At 40.3% G+C, this 24,381-nt stretch overlaps 1 protein-coding gene across 2 annotated transcripts in view; it reads left to right on the top strand.

The window, feature by feature from the left end:
• focad (focadhesin) overlaps nucleotides 1-24,381 on the top strand; it is a 128,977-nt gene that overhangs the window by 9,073 nt on the left and 95,523 nt on the right. For both annotated transcript variants that reach the window (XM_067261178.1, XM_067261179.1), the window contains exon 4: nucleotides 18,861-18,959. In XM_067261178.1, coding sequence (XP_067117279.1) covers nucleotides 18,861-18,959 — 99 coding nt within the window. The remainder of the gene's footprint in view (nucleotides 1-18,860; nucleotides 18,960-24,381) is intronic.

Below are 24,381 nucleotides of genomic sequence, written 5' to 3' on the forward strand. Positions count from 1 at the left end.
TCTGTCCTTTATAATCTTTCAACTAATCATTTTTTATAATTTTTTTATATGTTTGTTTGTTTTAATAATTACACTACACTTACACTTCTGCTAATTTGTAAAGCACTTGAATTGCCATGGTGTATGAATTGTGCTAGGCCTGTATAAGTTAACTAGCCTTGCTTTGCCTTCAATTCACATCAATTATGTTAACGAGGAACCTTGCCATCCAATAATAAGTGACTGATCACGGTATTTATAGGCCCAAACTAGGCCTATTCCGCACACTAGGACTACACCACACAATGGCGTATTTACTGCTGCTGCAAAATGTTGCAGATCGTGCCCTGAGGAGGGGACGCATCTTCCGTGACCATAGAGATTTATTGGCAGAGAGTGAAGCTTTAGGCTACCAAGAGCAGTCTTCTAGGCTATGTTTTGAAATATGTTTTTTTGCTTCAGAATTAAGATTAAAGTTAAACCATTTCTTTTTCACTTCATCAGTTCTGCGCCCGTCTCCAGACACAGCGTTCACTGCATGAGTAATCACATTCCATGCATCGGTTTTACTTACTGCTTTGTATCCACCGCTGACGCTATTAAATATGATCTGTCGTTTGTCGCTAACTTCTTGCAGCTGTACCTCCACTTCAGAATTACTAAAGTTTTTCTGTCTTTTGTCGAGGCCTCCACCGTCTTTACCACGTCTTTTTGACATTTCTCTGAGTGTGCACACGGCCCTGCCATCTCATGCCTTTTTATGGGAATTAACGGGGCGTTTACCTATGCTAAATAGGACACGAGCTTTCAACTTACGAAATATTGGGATTCATCATTCTAAGACCACACCTGCGAACAATTCTGCTGTTTAGGAACACATCATGAATCACATGTTGATTAGTTCTTAGGAACTTTCTTGAACAACTTTAAGAAATAACTCAGGAAGGTATTGGTGAATGAGGCACAGTGTTCTTTGTGCGTCAATCTTGGTGAATCAGATAAAGCACTCCAATGTGTTCATGCTTCAGTTTTTGTGTTTCAGCAATACTAATGGGGGATTTAGCTATAATATATGATAGTTCTAAGTACCACCGTTCATTAGAGATAAAAATTATGAAAAATGATACCTTTTTATCCTAGGTATTTGACCTCTGGTACCAATGGTCCTTTTGGAGTCTCCACAAGGCCCTTTTAGAAAACGCCTGGATGTACTCTTAGAAAAATATATGTCAAATATGAATATATTGTTGTATTATATTTGACTTTTGACTTGAATTAGGTAAGGCTTCATGCTGTGTCATGCAATTTTGTCTTCCAGCTAATACCTACCACCTCTCGGCCTCTTCATGCATGTGTTTTCATTGTGTTCAAGCTTATATTACTCAACACCAGTAGGACTTACAGGGGTCCTGACAACAGGGGAAATAACTTCAGAGTAGAGCCCGACCGATAAAGGATTTTTAAGGCCGATACTGATACAAATATTTGGTGATTTAAAAATCTGATATTCCGATATAAAAAAATATTTTAAAAATCCAGAAACGCGTAACAAAACAAACTGATTTCCCTAACAGTTATTTATAACTTAATTGTTTGTAGTTTACATTTAGTCATTTTTAGCAGACGTTATTATCCAGAGCGACTTACAGTAGATACAGGGACATTCCCAGAGCAAGGTTCTTGCAGGTTTCAGCAAGTCAAATTTAAGACCTTTTTAATACATTTTTAGACCATAAAGATTGAAATTTAAGACCTACACGAGGCATTACTCCTAAGAAATTCTGAAAAAAACATTTTATTTCAATGAATTCAGTCACTGAAAAAGCATAAATTAAATTTACAGATAAAACAATCACATTTGTAATTTTGAATATTTTTGGGGCAAAGTTTTCAGCGAGCCTTGTACCTGGAGCTGGGTACCGCTTGTAACCAACAGCGGAAATTGCTGTGATCTAGCCATGTCTCGTTGAAAGTACACTTTCCCATTTTTCACACGTAGCCGAACTTTAACAAACTCTGAGGAAGCGCAGACGTATTGCATTTATAACAGGATTTGTAGTTTTTTTGTTTGTTGACATAAGATTACAAGTAAACTAATTGTTGGTGAAATTATCATTATATACCTGTGTAAAACCAGTGTAGGTCACTAACGCTATAACGGGTAAGATTACAGAATATATAAACACCCTGTTCCCCACGCAATGGTAGTCTACTTGGCTCCGCTGTACAACTTACTTACTGGTCTAGGGGTCAGGTCTGAAGCTAGAGCTCGGAGCAAAACGGCTTCTCTCCAGCCAAGGTGAGCAAAAGGGTACGTTAGGAGGACAAACGTTCAGCTCTCAATGTAATCTCCAAGTTCCAAGCGTCAACAAAAGCAAAACTTACTTAGCAAAAATCACTTAATATTGTGATAAAAAGTTAAATTGTGAAATGTAATGTACAATACGATACACTGATATTATTAGTAGCCTACATCTACTTTCGGAAGCATCATTAGCCTCTGTTGGACGACACATACAACAGCGGTCTGTGTTACATCGTTTTCAATCGTTAAAAGAATAAACATGCATAACAAATGTTCGTTTTAGGATTTATTATGACATTAGATCACAACGTCACAAACCCCCGAGCGATTAGTACCCAGGGTTTCCCGCAGCACTTTGCAGCGAAGGTGGCTGCCTAAGCAACACATGCCTGCTGCCTTAACGTTGTCGTAAAAAAAGAAAAATTATGAGCGATATCCGTCAAGTTACTTTGTCCTGTTTTCTCCCTTTCATTCCAAACCGTGACCAACGCCAGTCTCCCAGAACGAATACAATAATAAAAAACATGCGCGCGCGCCCCTCCCCCCCCCCCTGACAGTTAGCTCCCTGAAATGGTAAGACAGCTGCAGAAATGCCACAGGCAAAAGCCAGGGTGATGACATGGAGCTAGCTCTGTTTCCAGACTGTGATATAAACACCCTCGCACACAAACTTAATAGGATTTATTATGACATTGGATTACAAGTAAACGAATTGTTGGTGAAATTATCATTATATACCTGTGTAAAACCAGTGTAGCTCACTGTAACGCTATAACGGGTAAGATTACAGAATTCCATCGCTGTTTAGGAAGCCAAACGGCGACAGTACATTTTCGGCACTCTACTGAAATCAAAAGTCAACTAATCTGTCACTCAAATTAGGGACAACCCCTGTGTGAATGACAACTTTGTTAGAATCAGCTTCAAAGGGAGTTATACGGATCTCTATGCATTGTGCTTCCAAAGCGTTATCATAAATAGTCAAGTTCATTTTCATGAGCCAAGATACTGAGCGCACTTGCTCCTTTATTGAAGTCACAGTTAACATGACCATGATAAATCAGAGTGAAACTACAAAGGAAATACAAACAGTTACAAAATATGCCACCTGTGGAGTATGTTGCAGTACAGCATTAGCGTATTGATAGCCAAAACACAAAATATTTGATTTATACAAATTTGGAATTAGCCCAAAACATCTAAATCAACAGATAAACATTCACAGAATACAACACTTACAGTCATTGCTTTCTGATGGCTTCACAGACCAGTTCTTCTTTTGACATGAAACACTAGACTCCCACACGTTTCAAAGCCGTAGAATTTTGTTGATAATTCAAGTTGAATGCCAGTTTCATTGTGTTGTTGTGATAAAATAAGTCACAATTAGAGCTCGACCGATTTATCGGCGGGCCAATATTATCCGCCGATATTAGGCATTTTCCAAACTATCTGTATCGGCATTTATAATGGACGATAAATGAATATTAAATATATAATATATATCTGTATTTTTGTTTTTAGTGGACGAGTGTTTGCGTTGCATAGTTTGTCCACCAGAGGACACCCTACAATGTCCCTGTTGGCAACACTCTTGTTAAGAAAGTCACAAACCCTACAACCAGCTGATCCAGCCACAGTCGGGCAGAGTGTTAGGGAAATCTGTTTATGTTTTGTTACGCGTTTCTGGATTAAATTTTTTTTTTAATACAAAGGAATATCAGATTTTTAAATCACCAAATATTTGTATCGGTATCGGCCCTAAAAATCATTTCAGTCGGCTCTAGTCACAATATCTTCTGTATAATAGTACCGAAATAAATGTACTTGTCAACTTAGAATTTGTAACACATCAGGGCTCAACATAAAAAAAGAAAATACTGGCCCCCCTCCAAAAGTTGTAATTGGGTGTGCTTTGCCTTCGGCAAGGGCACAACCTTTGTTCTCTCACATATATATTATTATTATTATTTTTATTTCTTTTTGCCCCCCTAAAACTCAGTCAATATTTGGCCTACATAGACAACGTAGGTGTCAAAAAAAAAAGTTTCGTCTTGGTAGCGATTGAGTTGCTTCTATTGGAATTTACGTTCCGTTGCATGGTTTAGGCTTAAGTTAAGTTTTTGTGGCGAAAAGTGAAGCTAACGGTGGCTAATTTGCTAGCCACAGTCACTGACGTTACTAACGTCACTGCGTCACTAACGTCACGAAAACACGCGTGACTACCTTTGGCAGAACATTGGTTTCGCATCTGTTAACTTGGGGGATAGCTAGGCTAACTATAGCTTTACTGCAAGGCAGCTGCAGAAATGCCACAAGAAAAGAGGCCAGGGTGATAACTATTTACTCATTTTACTTTGTGATATGACACACAATTGTGCTGTGTAATGTACAATATAAGCTGATATTATTAAGGAAGTACATCTACTTTCGGAAACAGTAGTCTACTATTTCACTAAAGTATTAGCATCATGACATTAGCCTGTGTTGCCCGGGCAACACATACTACAGTGGTCTATAATGTAGCGTTATCTGTTTTCAATCGTTAAAATAAACATTCCTCACATATACATTTTCGTTGTAGGATTTATTCTGACATTAGTAAACGATTTGTTGGTGAAATTACCTTTACCTGTGGTTTCAAACAGTGTAGCTCACTGCAACGCTGTAGCTTACGCGAGACGCACTACAAAAACATCTACACTACACAGCTGTTTAATAGGAAGTCAAACGGCGACAGAACATGTTCGGCACTCCCCATACTTAAATCAAAAGTCTAACTACTAACCTGAACTTCATTGCCACAGCCTAAACGTTGTCAATCTGTTCATGAAAATAATTAATTTCAGCCTAAACCGTACAACGGAACGTTAAATCCAATTCAACCAACGCAATCGCTACCAAGACGAACACAGCAGTAGTCTAGTACTGTACCGTAGTAGTACAATTTACCGGGGCAGCTTCTCCACACAGGGCTATATCGCATTTTGCGTTGTTACTGACAATGATCGCTACGAGTGAGCTTTTTATGAATGAGCGATTTTCCGCTAAAAAATGTTCAAGCTTATTTACGTTTTGGGGGGCATATTTTCAGTTAGCAGATGGTACTGTTTGAATCGCGATTCCATCTTCTACTGCCGGGAAACGTCGTAGAATAAAATTCAAAGGGTGTTCTTTATTAATGAATGAATGCAATATGAGTAGGCTAAATGCCTGAAAATATCACGAGAAGGGAAAAACTTAAAAGGACGTTTAAGTCATAGAGATTAGGTACATTTTTACACCGGTCTGCCAAATTTATTCGTTTTGATTCAACTATGAGGCTGCCTCTTGCAGGGGAAATGAGAAGACATCTATTTAATTCTACACGTCACTCATATTTTGAGTTGTAAATGAGCAGCAAAAAAAATATGCTTTTAAATCTATGTAATCTTTCTAAATAATAAGTATGCATTTTTATATAAAATATACAGAAATATCAGTTGTAAAAAATTCTTTAAAAATCGGAACCCTGTGCAACCGACGCAAGCAAGCACACCCTACAATTTCCCCAGAAATTGTACCCTCTCTAGTTTATCATTGTTACAACAAAACCAAAGACTTATAAGTTGTGTTATTCTGTAAACTTGTTTAACCATATATTAAACACATCCTGGATATAAAAATAACAAAAATGAAATCACATTTCTAGTAATAAAAAATATAAAGGTAATAATCAGCAAAACAATTTACTTTTTAATCTCAAACATGACTTGCTCTCTCCCCTGCTGACAGACATCTCTGCACAACTCTGTGTGGCTGAAACTGTGAAACCTCTGGTCCCTCAATGCTAATATATAAAAGCTTCCATAGCATTTCATCAGTATGATACTGAGTACCCAAGTCGACACCATTCTGCTGCTGCAGTTCAATAGCCCGGGGGAACGAGGCGAGCGGCTAGTCCGTCTTAATTACTTGATATGCCGTTGCATTTAAATTCCTGACCAGCATGGTCAACGGCCCAGAAGTCAACCACCCTCTTAGCTGTCACGCAAACCAGGTGCTGTCTGCTATTAGCATGGCTGGTCAGGGATTGTTTTCGATGTTGTCGGTGACTTTGTAAAAAGATCCACTTTTGTCTGCTTTAGACGGCAACATACGACAGACGACACAGTGCATATTAGTTCCATTAAAAAAGTTCCTTCCGTTTGAGCCAGTAGCTCTCCTTAGCTGCCATCTTCACTTTATTGTCTCGCGCCAGTCTCGCGCCAGTTGTTAAAAAATTTATTGAGATTAGAGAATTACAATTTGACAACCACTCGTCACTCAACACAACTCTTGATTTGCCAACTGTGTGCCCCATGAGCTGCAAAGTTATTTATGCATTTAGCAGATAGCAAAACATATGAAGGATGTAAACTTTTACAATGCGATTTGTCTTTTCAATCAATAATTTGCAGTGGCCCGATCGGGACAGTGAGTTGCTAGTTTAACTGTCACAACGTTACTTTTTACTGGCCCCGGGCCATCGGGCCATCGTTATTGTCGAGCCCTGCACATCAAATAAAACGTATTCAGGGCAGAACAGGGGTTCTTTATTAATGAAATGCAATATGGGTAAATGCTTAAAAGTATCACTAGATGTAAAAACTTGAGACCCCGCCCATCAACTTTTGGGCTCTATACTGGACATTTTGTTCACATGCATCTACTTTTATTCTTTTGAACTCCTGCTGTATTCGAAAGAGGACATCCTGGGCTTTCCATTGATATGTCATGTGACAGGGTGGGATTTTTGGTTACTTTCTTTTTCTGTCCATCCAAAATAGCCGCCATAGCAGCAAGCACATTTTATGGAAAGAGGAGAGGTAAGTCAAATATTGTTTATCTCTTTAGTTTTTACTATGATAATTGTATATTTTCTTGTTTATTAACTTCTGAGGAACTATATTTGTTGTTTTGAAAGCAGTTAAATTATTTTTTGTTTGAAATAATAGCCCTTTCATGAATGTCAATTATAGTGACATTCATGCTATCAGGCCATCATTGTAAATAAGAATCTGTTCTTAATGATCTTGCACGGGTAAATAAAGGTTAAATAAATAAAAAAGATCACCAAGATCTTCATGTAAAATTGTTGTAGGAAACAGAACTGAAGCAGAGAGGATTCTTTTCCGGATGGTTGAGGGGAAATTCAGATTTGGAGCTGTCAGATGATGAGAGAGATGAGGATGAGTTTGAGCCTAGGATAGAAAAAGAGGTTGAAGAAGAGGAAGATGATGCAGGAGGCTCAGATGATACAGACACAGACAGGGAGGATCAGGAAAGTCGCCCTCTTTGGGCCAGTAGTAGCACAAAGGTTTTATTTAGTACCAGGGTTAGGGTTATGTGTGTTATATTTATCTGTTATCCTTAAGATTTGAAGATTTCCACAGTGATGCATGAAATAAATCCAAAATGTCTCAAGAATGCAAATTTTGTTTCCATGAGTATGGTCAATACTGTAATTTTATAATGATGCACTACCACCTGACTGCATTTAATCTAATTTGATTTGCGTGAGTTTAAGTATTATTCTTGTTTATTATCTTTCATTTATTGGTGTTTTTTTCTTCATCATAATAGATTCACACCTGTGCTACCTGGGCTTCCTGGGCTTCCTGGTTGTCAAGATGACCCTACAACCCGTCCAATTCAGTACTTTTCCCAGTACATTGCCAACAGTGTTTGAAGATTTGGCAGCATTCAAAAATCAAAGACAGCTGCAAACTAGAGGAGTGTCTCTGAATACTAGTCCACAAGAAATAAAGATCTTCTATGGCAAATTAGTTCACATGGCCTGCCTTGGCTATCCCAGAATTAAAATGTTTTGGGCAACAACAAAAAAACTAAAGTACCAGTCATAAGCAGCAAAATGGCAAGGCATAGGTTCTTCAAGCTGAGAAGCTCACTCAAGATTGTTGATGACCTGGATGTAACAGAAGAAACAAATAAGACAGACATTCTTTAGAAAGTCAGTACATTACTTGATCGTGTGAGGCAAGGCTGTCTCAACCTTACAAAGTCTGAGAAGGTCTGCATTGATGAGCAAATCATCCTGTTCACAGGCCGTTGCCCTGTCAGGCAATATGTTCCAGGCATGCCAAACCCTACTGGCCTAAAGGTCTTTGTCTCCAAATGGTCTGATGCTGGATTTCAAAGTGTACCAAGGGAATAATACATTCAGGGGCCAAAGACTGGGCATTGGAGCAGCATCAGTCCTACGCATGGTTGAATCTGTTCCCACGGGCAGTCACGTATTCTTTGACCGATACTTCACAACGATCAATCTCATGGATGCATTGCTGGCAAAGGGCTTTCCTGCAACTGGAACCATAATGAAGAACCGAGTCCCAACGCCATGCCAGCTGCCAGGAGACAATAAGTTGCGAAAAGAGGGGAGAGGAGCATCAGTGTGGTCAGAAAAAGTCCTGAGCTGGCAATCACAAAATGGTTTGACAACAAACCAGTGCTGATGGCGTCCACTGTACATGGAAAAGATTGTGAAGATATTTGCACCAGACGGTCCAAGAAAGAAATGGTCCATGTTCAGGTGAGACCAGCAGTGATCAGGCAGTACAATGACAACATGGGTGGCGTGGACCTATGTGACCGCATGCTAAGCTTTTATCGCATGTCAAACAGGACCAAGAAATGGACATCACGTGTGCTTACTCACTTCTTTGATGTTGCCATTACAAACTCCTGGATCCAGTACAAGTCTGACAGCAAAGTGCTTAACCAACCAGCGAAGAACACCCAACAATACCTGGACTTCAAACTGCTCCTAGCAGAAGAGCTGTTGGATAGTCCAAAACTTGATGACTGCGGTGAAGACAGTGAAGAAGAGTATGAGCCACCAACCAAAATGAGGATCCAACAACCAGAGCTATGCGCAGACTAGGAGCCAGGCACATGCCAGAGATGGTGGATATCAATCATGCAGAAAGATAATATGTTCAGTTTTTCAATCTTCTAAGTTTGGCTGTCTTTTCACACTAAAATGATCCTGTGGTCCACTACAGGGGACATGCTATAAAATAAAAAATAAATGTTAAGTCTAAATTGTAAGATGTTTTTTTTAAGCCTAAATAAACAGACCAAAAACAATTACATGGAAAACACAACGTTTACTTGTTTCCCAGGAGGTTAAGTCATAACGGTTGTTTTGATGCAACTGTTTAGGATGTGAGGCTGCCACAGCCTATCAGCATTCCTTCCTGTCCTTAGGGAAATTAAAAGAGAACCATGTTTCATTCTACACTTCACTCTTAGTATTTTGAAGTGTAAATGAACAGCAACAAATGTATGCTTTTAAATCTATTCCATCCATCCATCATCTTCCGCTTGTCCGGGGGTCGGGTCGCGGGGCAGCAACCTAAGCAGGGAGGCCCAGACTTTCCTCTCCCCGGCCACTTCCACCAGCTCTTCCTGGGGGACCCCGAGGCGTTCCCAGGCCAGCCGAGAGACATAGTCCCTCCAGCGTGTCCTGGGTCTTCCCCGGGGCCTCTTCCCAGTGGGACGTGCCCAGAACACCTCACCAGGGAGGCGTCCAGGAGGCATCCTTATCAGATGCCCTCTAAAATCTTAAATCTATGCAATATTCATAAATAATAAGTATGCATTCTTCTATAAAATATACAAAAATATCAGTTAAACGTAACGGATATTAAACGGACCCATCTGCAACCGACGCAAGCACATTGATGCCATTTCACCAGAAATTGTACCCTGTGTAGTTTGTTTTACTATATCACCTTCAAACCTAATGTTTAAATTAATATCAAATGACGAGATCCGTCTATCTAGCCAATCACTCTTGCGCGACACTGTGACGACATCAAGTCAAGTCATTTTTATTTATAGAGCACATTTAAAAACAGCCAATGGCGACCAAAGTGCTGTACAAAATCATCAAATAGGGCAAAACAACAATAAATAAGAACAACAGACAAACAACGCAATTACAGTAAGCACGAGTGACCCTAAACTGACTCAAAAGCCAAAGAATAAAAATATGTTTTAAGACGAGACTTAAATGTCTCAGTGGTGGGGGATGACCTGATAAAAATTGGCAGTTTATTCCACAGAGTAGGGGCTACAGCTGAAAGGGCACGATCACCTTTTGTTTTCATCCGAGTCTGTGGAATGGCTAAAAGGAACTGGTTTGATGATCTAAGGGGCCTGAAAGTGTGATACAGCCTAAGAAGATCTGATATATACAATGGAGCCAATCCATGTAAAGCTTTAAAAACAAGTAACAACACCTTAAAATCAATTGTATATTTGACTGGCAACCAGTAAAGAGAGGCCAATATCAGGGAGATATGGTCCCTCTTCCTGGTACCAGTCAACATTCTAGCAGCCGCATTCTGGACAAGCTGCAGGCGTGATAATGATGATTGAAATGCCATAATACAGAGAATTACAATAATCAATTCGAGACGATATAAGTGCATGAATAACAATTTCCAAGTCCTTGAAAGAGAGGAAAGATTTTTGTTTTGCAATAGTCCTTAAATGAAAGAAACTACCTTTGACAACAGATTAATTTGTCAAATTCTAGTGCTGAATCAAAGATAACGCCCACATTTCTGGCATGGGACTGACATCAGCGCCAGTAGAAATATATCCTGGTAGCCGACACTTCCAAGCGACGGTTAAAAGTGTCGACCATGACGTAATTTCTGTCGGCGACCATTTCAAAAGTGTCGGCGACCTAAGTATAAATTGGGCTTTAGAGACACTAAATGCACAGTGCCCCTGAAGATGAAACTATCAGGGACACACAAACATTGATTCCTGGATTTATTGAGTGATTTTGTGCCGTTATGCAGCTGCAGTTTTTCTCAGTTGCTTAATTTTTAATCACATCTCAATTGAAATTCTCAACTTCTTGTTCAACCTCCACATCATCTAGTCATTTATGCATATCATAAAAGCAATTACTCATTCTTATGAACAAATTCAGTGCCTTTGTACATGTATGCAAATAAACGTAGCCTACAATTGACTTCTGTTTCCTACATTACCAATTGCGTATGTCATGTTGTACAATATGTATTTTTCGGAAATAAAGCCAAGGCCTGTACACCGATTTTACAGTTTTGTGGTTGTACGGCTTATATTTCTAATCGGCTTATAGCCCGGTTTTAGAAAAAAAAAAAGGCTTTTTCCCAAGATCTCGACAGACCGTGCAGCTAATTTAATGCTCAACACTTGAACGGGGGCTTATTACTTGAAAGAGGAATTATTTACAGTGTCGTCTCAGTTACACTATCGGCTTGGAAATACAGTGACTTGCTAAAGTAGGCAAATGGTTAGTAGAACATTTCATAATAATTTCAGTAAATCAAACTGCTGCAAGACCCAGTGAAATGTTATATACAACTAGCAAACTGACTTTAGCTAGCGACGCTAACGACATTGGCTAATTGAACTTAGGTAGTGTAACCGAGTTCTTTGTAGGTTCATTTTAGATATAATTTCATATGGTCTTGTGGACAATAAGACACGGTCTCTTTTCACAACTTGTATTTTCCCACTTCTCTTCTTGACATCGCCATTCAAACAGCCCTCACTGATTTCACGTAATGCTTTCAGCATCAAACCTACGGCAACTCCCGAGGGACAAAACATCCTTGTCCGTTGTCACATAGAAAGGTCTGCTACAGTATCCTCAGGATTTACAAGCTAGCTAAACTTATATCTAAAATAATTATAAATGGTTTGGTTAGTAGATTTAAATCATTTTGATATCAAGGTTGACTGGCTTATCATAACAGGAAGTAGTCAAGTTATTTTATGAAAAAAGGTAGGAAAATTTGCAACAGAAGCAAACTCAACTGATTTTGTATCCTCAATATGTCCTGAGTAAGGAAAAAAAAGCCCAGAAGAATCCCACTAGGGGAAAGTTGAGAAAAAGACCCAAATATAGCCTATTCATACGCCTATTCATTCTTTTTCTCATGTAAATAGGGTAGAAAATGTTAACCTTTAGATATCACCATAAAAATGACTGAGTTGATTACTTACATCAAGACAAACAAGTGCAACCAATTTGCACCGGTGCACCTAACCTCCTCGCATCCGCTGTCTCTCCACAAACGAAGCGTTTGTTATCCTAAGACGGAACTGACACTCATGGTTGGATCATATCGTGGTCTAAACCAATCAGAGACAGAGATGGGGCGGGTCTTTGCCTCTGATTGGCTGTGGTCCAGATATCCTGTAGATCCGTGCAGCTTTGTGAAGATTAACTGGTTACAAATAAAATGAAACACTGTTGTTGTTGTTTATACTGTTTATTACTTCTATAATCTTTCCTATTTGACCTACACCAAAATCTAAAATATTTATATAAATATTTACAGAATATCCTTATTCTTCTGATAACCAGTAGCAGCTAATCAAAATATATACTTTACTGCTTTTTACAATGGGAGAAAATGAATAGTGAGCAAATTGAAGAGGCCCTCCAACACATTTCAGGTTTCTCATGTGGCCCCTTTTAAAAATGAGTTACGAAGCTGGGCCATGGAGCTAACCCATGGAGCTAGGATTTTGATGCTAGGGAGAGTGTGGCAAGATGATTTAGCCAAGGCCATAGGGCAAGAAGGCCAAATTACAGGTGTTGGCCATCTGAAGGGCATGGGACAGCAAGGTGGGACCCGCTATAAGACTTTGAGCCATGAAATGTTAGGTCTCAGTTCAGGGAAGCACTTTTAAACTGTAGCACTTTCTATTTTGAAATGTTTTATTTTGCTTAAAATGTTTTAGTTTGGTAGCTCAGTGAAGCACTTAAAATATTTTTTTATATATATATACAGTATGATTGTCTGTCAAATAAAACAAATATTTACCTACACCTTATTCTTGTTTAAGATCATTTACATAATATATATGAATGTATATGGAGCGTGATAAAAAGGTGACCTTGAAATTGTGGCGACGCAAGGAAAAGTTTGGGTGCACCTAAATTTGGTGCTGGTGCACCTAAATAAAAAAGTTAGGCGCACCAGTGCACCCAAGGCAACAAGTTAGTCTGGAGCCCTGATGAGCATTAATACATAGAGGCAGGAAGTACTTTAAACCAGGGAGTCAGGTGGCTGAGCCGTTAGGGAAGCGGGCTAGTAATCAGAAGGTTGCCAGTTCGATGTCGCTCTGGATAAGAGTGTCTGCTAAATGACTAAATGTAAATGTAAACCAGCCTAGTTCAATAGGATTCAGATCAAGACTCATAAAAGTACGGTGGCCCTGAAATGCAAATCACACCCACTAACATGAGTGCATCCCCCAAATGAAAACACTCCCCCCAAATACGAGTCAACTCCCCCCAAATAGGATGACTTGCTCACCTCCCCCCAATACAAAGACATGCTCCCCCAAATGGGAAACAACGTTACATTAACTCAAAAACACATTACATTAACTCAAAACGGAAAGGGTTGGTACTACACTTTGTCGCTGAATGGATGCAGTAACTAACAAGAAATAAGAAATTGATCGACAGAAGTACAAAATGCAATAGCCTGACAGTTACGTGCACCAGGACATTTGTTTGGCAAGTAGTAGGCTACTTATGCAAAAGTATAAATTGCGTGTTAAACGTAAAAATCGATAGCGAAACAACCATCCTGGTCCACGTAACTCTGTCATTGTGGCTATGACCAACCATCATTTATAATAACTAACATATTATAATATGATAAATGTCTGACAAGCGTATTCGGTCTCTTATTGGCTGATCCCACCAGCCTTTCTTACTGGTAATTATGCCCTTTGAAGGTTATTGGACACTCACTGACATTTGTGCTTTAAGTACATAAGCACATAAAAATAATACATTTTTCATTCGAGTAATAATAAATAAACTGTCCTACATTCATTAGTCTCACTGTGTTGTGCTTGGAAAACTGCATCATCATCCACAAAAAAAATAAAAAATTATCGGCGATTACCAGAAAAAGAATATCGGTACTCGGTCCTTAAAAAATGGTATTGGTGCATCCTTTCCAAAAACATAACCGATCCTCCACCATGTTTCACTGAAGGTATGGTGTTCTATTCTTTGCAAGCTTCATTTTTTCAAATTACATACCGTAGGCAAGCTCAATATTGTAGTTATGGATCAACATTTTAGCTGCTTACTTCCTAGCAAGTCAAACTGCGATTACACCAACGTTTGCACTGCTTTGAAGAACTAACAGGATAGCAACTAGCGCACATGCTAGCAGGCATAATGTACCATAGGAATCAACTACATTTTGTGCTTTTGAAAACAATGGCAAAATAAGCTGCACAGCGCACAGATGGTGCGCTGTGCAGCACTCATCTGGAAGAGGCAGGTTGGCATTCTCGTGGTCCTTCGCTGCAGGACCTTCTTCTAACCATACTCCGATTTGCTCCTCTGCATCTGATCCAGCTTCCATGCCCTGTCCTCCACAAAAAATGCCCCAGCTTTCTCAAATGCTGACTCCTTTTTGTAACGTGTACCCCCATTGTTCCATTCTGCTGAACCGCTTAACAACGACATCAGGCATCCCTCCTAATGACATGAACCCACCTTCACTTCAATTTTCACTGCTCAGAAAACTTTAGAAAGAAAGGTATAGGTTGATTTATTTTAGTTGTGCACACAGCAATGGTAACTACTTTGGGTATCCACGCTAACGCCTTGCACGGCGGCGGAACAACAAAGGGCCCGCTGCAGTCCATGCTCGTACTCCGGAAAGTGGAATTAAAGTTTGTTAAATAATCCTTGCCAAGTGACAGCCTAATGTCCAGAAGTGTCTGCCGGTCGTACTGAATGAGCGACAATGTAACATTGACAAAACAAATTACGTACAGTAACATAACAAACAAAATGCTAGGCACTCGCGGAGCTCTCGTCAGTGCGGCCAACCTGCAGGCGCACCGGAAACCACATCGTTGAGCCACTCCTTTGTTGCCTTGGCCGTGTGTTTTGGGTCATTGCTGGAATACCCATCCACGACCCATTTTCAATGCCCTGGCTGAGGGGAGGAGGTTTTCATCCAAGATTTGACGGTACATGGCCCCTTTCATCGTCCCTTTGATGCGGTGAAGTTGTCCTGTCCCCTTAGCAGAAAAACACCCCCAAAGCATAATGTTTCCACCTCCGTGTTTGACGGCGGGGATGGTGTTCTTGGGGAGCATTCCTCCTCCTCCAAACACGGCGAGTTAAGTTGATGCCAAAGAGCTTGATTTTGGTCTCATCTGACCACAACACTTTCATCCAGTTCTCCTCTGAATCATTTAGATGTTCATTGGAAAACATCAAACAGACAGGCCTGTACATGTGCTTTCTTGAGCAGGGGGACCTTGCATGTTACCAATTGTTTTCTTGGTGACCATAGTCCCAGCTGTCTTGAGATCATTGACAAGATTCCTCCTGTGTAGTTCTGGGCTGATTCTTCACCGTTCTCATGATCATTGCAACTCCACGAGGTGAGATCTTGCATGGAGCCCCAGACCGAGGGAGTTATTTTGTGTTTTTGAATAATCGCACCAACTGTTGTCACTTTCTTACCAAGCTGTTTGCCGATAGTCTTGTAGCCCATTCCAGCCTTGTGTAGGTCTACAATCTTGTCCCTGACATCCTTGGACAGCTTTTTGGTCTTGGCCATGGTGGAGAGTTTGGAATCTGATTGATTGCTTCTGTGGACAGGTGTCTTTTTTATACAGATAACGAGCAAGATTAGGAGCACACTTAAAGGGCGTGCTCCTAATCTCGCTTGTAACCTGTATAAAAGACACCTGAGAGCCAGAAATATTTCTGATTGAGAGGGGGTCAAACACTTACCGTATTTTTCAGAAAATAAGCCGCATTCTCTACAAGCCACACCCCACCAGAATGGGAGCTTTGTGTTTGTAAATCGGAGTACAGGCCGCACTGGAATATAGGCCACACTTTAAACGGGGTCAACGATACCTTAGTGCTGGCTAGCGTTGAGCGGAACAATGTTCACAACTGTTTATTTCCCCAGAAGCACTTTTCTATGGGACAGCTTGGATAGCCATCTAACTAGACAACATTCACAATCAGGGTGAACACTCAAATTATCTAAACTACAGACCATAGCATTACACATATCAAAACAGAACGAACACAACAATAGAACTCCAAACAATGCTTATCTTACTAAGCTAATGCCCTTAACTTTGTAGCTTTCCAGCTTGCCGCGGGGCATTCTGAGTACCAAAAGCAATGCACGAGTATGGGAGATCTTACAGCATTGTGTAACACACTTCGGTTGTGGATAGTATGTCCAGAAATAAAGCCAAGTCACTAATTTAGTGGCAGAATCCATTGGTATGTCTACAAAATTATTTTAGATATAATATAAGTTTAGCTAGCTTGTAAATCCTGAGGATACTGTAGCAGACCTTTCTATGTGACAACGGACAAGGATGTTTTGTCCCTCTGGAGTTGCCGTAGGCATGATGCTGACATAAGCATTACGTGAAGTCAGTGAGGGCTGTTTGAATGGCAATGTCAAGAAGAGCAGTGGGAAAATACAAGTTGTGAAAAGAGACCGTGTCCGTGTCTTATTGTCCACACGACCATATACAATTATATCCAAAACAAACCTACAAAGAGCTCGGTTACACTAACAAAGTTGAATTTGCCAATGTCGTTAGCAATGCTAGTGTTAGTTTGCTAGCTGTATATAACATTTCACTGGGTCTTGCAGCTGTTTTAATTACTGAAATTATGAAATGTTATGTTCTACTAGCCATTTTCAAGTCACTGTATTTCCAAGCCCTGATAATGTAACTGAAACAGTAGAAATAATTCCTCTGTCAAGTAATAAGCCCCCGTTCAAGTGTTGAGCATTAAATTAGCTGCACGGTCTGTAGAGATCTTGGGACGAAACAACTTTTTTGTTCTAAAACCGGCCTATAAGCCGCTTTAAAATATAAGCTGTACAACCACAAAACTGTAAAATCGGGGTGCAAGCCGTGACTTTATTTCCGAAAAATACTGTATTTCACTCATTAAAAAGCAAATCAATTTATAAAAATGTTGAAGTGTTTTTCTGTATTTTGTTGTTGTTATTCTGTCTCTCACTGTTCAAATAAACCTTCTATTAAAATTATAGACCAGATTTCTTTCAGTGGGCAAACCTACAAAATCAGCAGGGGATCAACAACAACAAAAGTCCCTCACTGTATAAGGAAATTGTGTAATGGCACTGTTAAATTCACTTAATGTGAAATATTTATTTGACATGAAAACAAAGCACCAGTTCCAAGGGAACAATGCCTTCAAAAAAGTCATGTAATATGTCTGGTGGGTAACCAGTCACAAAGTGAAAGTACCTCAGATGTTCTGTTAATGGACAGGGCCTTTAACACCATAATAATTTGTCAAAGCACAAGCAGGGTTGTTTTTACATGTCAGAATATGAGTGGTGTGATCTTCTCTGGTGCAATTTGGAAACGCACCTAACCTCACCTTGTTGTCTTGGAACTTTTATCGCTCTCCAAGACTAAATCTACATATGAATGGTCCTGAAAAACTTCCAGTACACCAAAAGTCCACCAATAGAGTGTGCACCAAGGTTATCGGTGACTACACAATACACAGTGCATTTTATATTTTGACTGACACCGGAAACATAGATCCCTTCCTGTTCCAAGATAGCTTTCAACAGAGGCTCTAGGACTTCTCTGTAGCAAATTTTTATGTCATGTCCTTTGCATATGGCAAGGTATACTGAGGTAAGACTGGATCGAAATGTGGGAGGGATGTTTGCTAACATCCAGTATACAGCTGTAATTTTGTGATGTCTGTGATGTCCCCAGAGGATTACACACCTCAAAATCAACCACTTATAGTACCGATGAAATTCTGAGCTCATTAGATTAAAAGTCATTCTCTTTATAAAGTCATTCTCTTTATATATTAGCGTTTTTACACACAGTTATTACACACGTGAAACATGGTATGGGGGAAGTTGGTCTTTCTAAGGGTATGTGGGTGTTAATGTTGACCTTGTTATGATAATACATCCTTCAACCTATTTGAATGTAGACTCTTTATAGAGGTGTGGCTTTTTACCTTTATATCTAAAAGTAAAAAGAAAACCGTGCTATAGAGAACATCTTGATGACTCTGGTCACACTGTCTCCACAAAGGGTGTGTCCATTTTCTATTTTGATGTACTTTCCTGACTTTCCATGAACTAAAACAAAATATGTGATGGTAGACCATTCTGGTAGCTTTAAGTTGTTGTCTAGAGTGTAAGTAAGACTTTATTTATGTAGCACATTTCATTCAAGAATTGTAGCTCAAGGTGCTTTACATAAAATCAATAAAATCAATAATACAAGTGATAAAAAAAATAAAAATAAAAATAAAAAAAAATCCCAATAAGATCTCTGTTCAAGAGAGAAAACAACTTTAAAAGTAGGAAAACCCTTTTGAGATAAAATTACTTAAATGCTTCGGTAAAAAGGTAGGTTTTAAGCTGTCTTTTAAAAATGTCTAAGTAGATGTCTAGAGTGACTGTTTTTTTTTTCCTTTTGTGACTAGGAATGTACACGGGTTAATAAAGGTGATTGGGAGGCTACTTCAAATGCAAGCAGACAAACGAGACAGGGAGGTCCCCTTCACGTGCCCCTACAACATAAGGTAAGTTTCCCTGATGTGCCTTCTCTGATATTTTATCTGTTTTTTTTCTCCCATATAATACATTCAAGTTGTAGACTGAATTCAAACTATATGGCAAGTAGACTACAAGTTGAAATTGAAGAATTGTAAAATACATTTCCTCAGGCTTTCCTCAGTCCTTTCCTTTGTAGGTCGTGTTCACACTTGTAGTTCAGTTCTCTTGGTCCGGACCAAAAATAAAATGATACATTTAGTCCTGGTTCATTTGGTGTGTAACGATACACTCAGCTCACAATTCAATACGTATCACGATACTGGGTGTACAATACAATACATATCACGATATTTTGAACAACATTTTAAAGTTGACTGAAATTCACTTAACAGATTTTTTTCCAAAACATTTAAAATTTTCTATAATTTTCTTTGGGGTCTTGTTCACGAGTGAGGGAAGAATGGAGCACGAAATTGACAGGCGGATCGGTGCGGCGTCCGCAGTGATGCGGGCTCTGCATCGGTCCGTCGTGGTGAAGAAGGAGCTGAGTCGAAAGGTGAAGCTCTCTATTTACCAGTCGATCTACGTTCCTACCCTCACCTATGGTCACGAACTGTGGGTAGTGACCAAAAGAACGAGATTGCGAATACGAGTGGCCGAAATGAGTGTTCTCCGCAGGGTGTCCTGGCTCTCCCTTAGAGATGGGGTGAGAAGCTCGGTCATCCGGGAGGGGCTCAGAGTAGATTCGCTGCTCCTCTGCGTCGAGAGGGGCCAGTTGAGGTGGCTCGGGCATCTCAGAAATCAGAACAGGATAAGGATGCCTCCTGGACGCCTCCCTGGTGAGGTGTTCTGGGCACGTCCCACTGGAAAGAGGCCCCGGGGAAGACCCAGGACACGCTGGAGGGACTATGTCTCTCGGCTGGCCTGGGAATGCCTCAGGGTCCCCCAGGAAGAGCTGGTGGAAGTGCTTAGGTTGCTGCCCCCGCAACCCGACCCCCGGAAAAGCGGCAGATGATGGATCATTTTCTTTGTTCATACAATTTAGTTAACTCCGTTCAAGTGATTTCTGTGAATGCAATGAATGCACGCATGACGCAGGTGCAGAGTAGGTTGCGTGCTGGTAGCTCAACCAATTGGATCAAACGGACGTCGTATTGTCAAAATATTGCCATAACTCTACGATACATATTGTAAAAAATGTGTATTGCGATATATTGTTATACCCCTAGTGTTCACACTGGCAAACCCCAAAAAAGGCAAATGGAAACGGTTGCAACCTGATTGGAAGCTTTTAAACCTATGACTGAACATTGATCTCTGAGTTTTCAGAGTATATACTTGAAATATGGTTGTCGGACGACTTGGACCAAATGTTAAAAAGGACGCTTTAATGGGTTGCATTTTTTTTTTACATCCTATTATTGGTCAATTTTGACATCTTTGGTTCATGCTGTGTTCACAAACCACACCAGAGTTTGTGTAGAAGCGGACCAAGACCTATTTTTTAAGCGGTCTCTGTCCACTTGTTTGGTGCGCACCAGGGTTCAGATGACAGCGTTCAAATGAACCGCACTAACAGCGCAATCGCACCAGAGTTTATTTTTATCTCGAACACAACCTTAGTCTAAACTATATTTTGTAAAAGGAGTCTCATTCCTTATTTTTTTATATTCCTTTTTGCCATAATTTAGCCATCTCCTTTCCCTCCATCTTTCCTCTTTCCATCCACCACATATAATCATAACCAGAATCTCTTTTCCAATACTTTTGTAAATTCCAGGAATTCGTCCTGGTGACATTGGCCTATTTCAAGCTCATACATGGAGCATAACAAGACTACATACAGTACAGTGTGTATAAAACACACCAAAAATAAATAAATATGATTGCAGATATATATTCAGTACAGTATAAACAATATTTGTCTTGTAGAGCGGAAATATTGCATGGAAGTGAACATTTTGTCCTCAGAGTTGATGTGTTAGAAGCAGGAAAAACGGACAAGCGTAAGGATTTGAGAGACTTTGACAATAGTCAAATTGTGATGGCTAGATGACTGGGTCTGAGCATCTCCAAAACTGCAGCTCTTGTGGGGTGTTCCCAGTCTTCAGTGGTCAGTACTCGGGATGGGTGGTATGGCTTTAATCTCTGTCTGTCTGTGTATCTGTATTTTGAATGGGATGTTAGGGCAGAGAGTTTCCCATGATTATGTTGAGAACCGGGCACTCTGCCAAGTTCATATTTGGTATGTGTCCTTTTCAGAATCAGAATCAGAATCAGAAAGGGATTTATTCGCCATGAAAGTTTGCACAGACAAGGAATTTGCTTTGGCAGGAAGGTGCATACAATAAACATATACCTAAAATTTAAATATGTGGACTAACTATACTAAGGGTACATAACTAGCAGTACTAAGTGGGATAAATATCAGTTGCCGTAAATTACAATATAAAAATACAAATATAAAAAAAAATACAAATGTACAAGATACCATGTTGTGGTGCAGTGCAAAAGCAGAGTGTTTTAAGCAATAAGTCATTTGAGTCAGTGTGGTCCCTTGGCCTTGTTGAAGAGGCCAACAGCGGAAGGGAAGAAACTGTTTTTGTGGCGTGAGGTATTGGTCCTGATAGACCGCAGCCTTCTGCCGGAGGGGAGTGACTGAAACAGGGAGTGTCCAGGGTGGGAGGAGTCGGCCACAATCTTCCTTGCTCGCCTCAGGGTCCTCGAGGTGTGCAGGTCCTCGAGGGTAGGCAGATTGCAGCCAATCACCTTCTCAGCAGTACGGATGATACGCTGCAGTCTGCTCTTGTCCTTGGCAGTGGCAGCAGCGTACCAGACGGTGATGGAGGAGGTGAGGATGGACTCAATGATGGCTGAGTAGAAGTGCACCATCATTGTCTTTGGCAGGTTGAACTTCTTCAGCTGCCGAAGGAAGTACATCCTCTGTTGTGCTTTCTTGATGAGGGAGCTGATGTTCAGTTCCCACTTGAGGTCCTGGGAGAGGATAGTGCCCAGGAAGCGGAAGGACTCCACAGTGTTGACTGGGGAGTCACACAGGGTGATGGGGGTGAGTGGGGCTGTGTTCCTCCTGAAGTCCACAACCATCTCCACTGTCTTAAGAGCATTGAGCTCTAAGTTGTTCTGGCTGCACCAGGTCACCAGGTTGGCCGCTTCCCACCTATAATCAGACTCGTCTCCACCAGAGATGAGCCCAATAAGGGTGGTGTCGTCCGCAAACTTCAGGAGTTTGACGGACGGATGACTGGAGGTGCAACTGTTGGTGTACAGGGAGAAGAGCAGAGGAGAAAGGACGCAGCCCTGAGGTGATCCGGTGCTGATGGACCGGGAGTCAGAGACTTGTGTTCCCAGCTTAACGCACTGCTTCCTGTCAGACAGGAAGTCTGTGATCCACCTGCAGGTGGAATCAGGCACGTTCAGCTTTTAATAATCCATCGGGGTGCAGTGCCACAATTGACGTTTGGATAAGCATTTTGCAATGTTGAGTTGACTGGGCTGCACTAAGCTAGCTCTCGCAAGCCGAAATGACATGGATATCGCAATCAGAAAACAGGCACAGGAATAATATCATTCATGTCAGTGTGATACAGTAAATCCAAGACTATTTTACAGATGAAATGCTGGCTTGTTGACTAAGAAAAATACTTAAAGGCAAATTTGCGCTATTTGCTTGTTGGTAATAAACATCCATTGTATTTGATGTTGTTGGGTGTCACAAAACGGAATATAATACGAAAAAGTTGCTACTTTTTGCAATGAGTCTTTTTTCCCCCACAATGCATTGCATGACGTCACGTTGGGGAAACGACAGACCAAAGCCCACTTAGACCATTGAAATCGATTAGAAATAAACACTAGGCTAGTACCAGATCATGTCTAATATGGTCTCTCGTAGTACCATCAAAACGTGGGACATCTAATCGGAAATGTTCTTACAACGTCGGGGAAAATATTTAATTAGGGATGATCTTGGGGGGATTTTACAGGTTATCCCATAGCTAGCCCATAGCTAGCATTCTATTTCTAGATCTAGATAAGTTTACCGGTAGTACTAGAGCTAGTCTACTTATCTGAACTACAGCTAACGACATGATTGTCTGGGACAAGTGGATTTTTTTGTAGGGAAAGTGGAAGAGAAATGTACTTGCCCCACTGGACAAGTTTAAACTCAAACAAAATAAAATGCCATGTTACTTGCACTGGCCAGCTTGCAATTACTGAGGATAGCCTACCGAAGTTGAGTTAGCCAATGTCGTTAGCGATGCTAGCTAACGTTAGTTTGTTAGCTGTATATAACATTTCACTGGGTCCTGCAGCTGTTCGATTGACTGAAATTATTATGAAATGTTATGTTCTACTAGCCATTTGCCTACTTTATCAAGTCACAGTATTTCCAAGCCCTGATAGTGTAACTGAGAAGACGCAGTAAATAATTCCTCTTTCAAGTAATAAGCACCCGTTTAAGTGTTGAGCATTAAATTAGCTGCACGGTCTGTAGAGATATTGGGAAGAAGCTGCAATACAGTACATAACAGAAAGTGTTACATTCTACAGAAATTGTGTAAATGTTTAATGTAACAAATAAAAAAAATTATAACACCTCAATTGTTAGAATTTGTATAATATTACAGCTCATCTTTGTTGGTCAAAGGCACAATCTTTACCCGGACGTGACTTTTGTGCATGGGAAAGTGAAACGTAAATGTAGGCTACTTGTCCAAAGGAAGTGCCCTTAAAAAGTTAATGTCAGACCCTGAATGATCACTGTCACTAGGTATAAAGAAAACTTTGACTTTCACTCGTTGCTATTCACTGACAGTAAAAAAACAAAAACAAAGTATATGTGCACTGCTGTTCGTAGACTAGCTCCAGAGCTCGTTGCTGCGTTGCTAAATGATAGCAACTCACCAAGACACTTCACCAACTCTCCACTCAATCTCCTCGGACCATCCATTTAATTGGTTTTGACGGCCATCAGGTCTCGGCAATTCCTCATTTTCCCTCTCATGTGTACTTGGTTCCAAATTATATGGCTGCGGGCCATAATACACATTAGTGTTTTTGCCACCTCTTCTTCATCCTAGTCAGTCGCCATAGTTCTAGTACTAGGCTGAGGCTACTCTCCTCCACGACTCCCCAATGTGACGTCATCGCCGAATTGCACTAATATGCTAATCCTAACACCAAAAACTACTAAAACTGGTATTTAACACCATTTGGAGACACCATTTGGAGATATTTTAAATGATATACATATCTTGAGTGCTTCATGTACCCATTAATCAACAGTAGTGTTTAACCTGCCATATGGCCTTTAAAGTGGATGGGTTATTTCAGTAGATATAGCTGGAAGGTTATAAGCTACAATTAGCTTTCAGTGCTGACTGATAGAATAACAGTTAATCAGCTACTTTAAGGGCTACAAGGGAA

This window comes from Osmerus mordax, chromosome 23 (genome assembly GCF_038355195.1).
Source record: "Osmerus mordax isolate fOsmMor3 chromosome 23, fOsmMor3.pri, whole genome shotgun sequence".
Lineage (NCBI taxonomy): Eukaryota > Metazoa > Chordata > Actinopteri > Osmeriformes > Osmeridae > Osmerus > Osmerus mordax.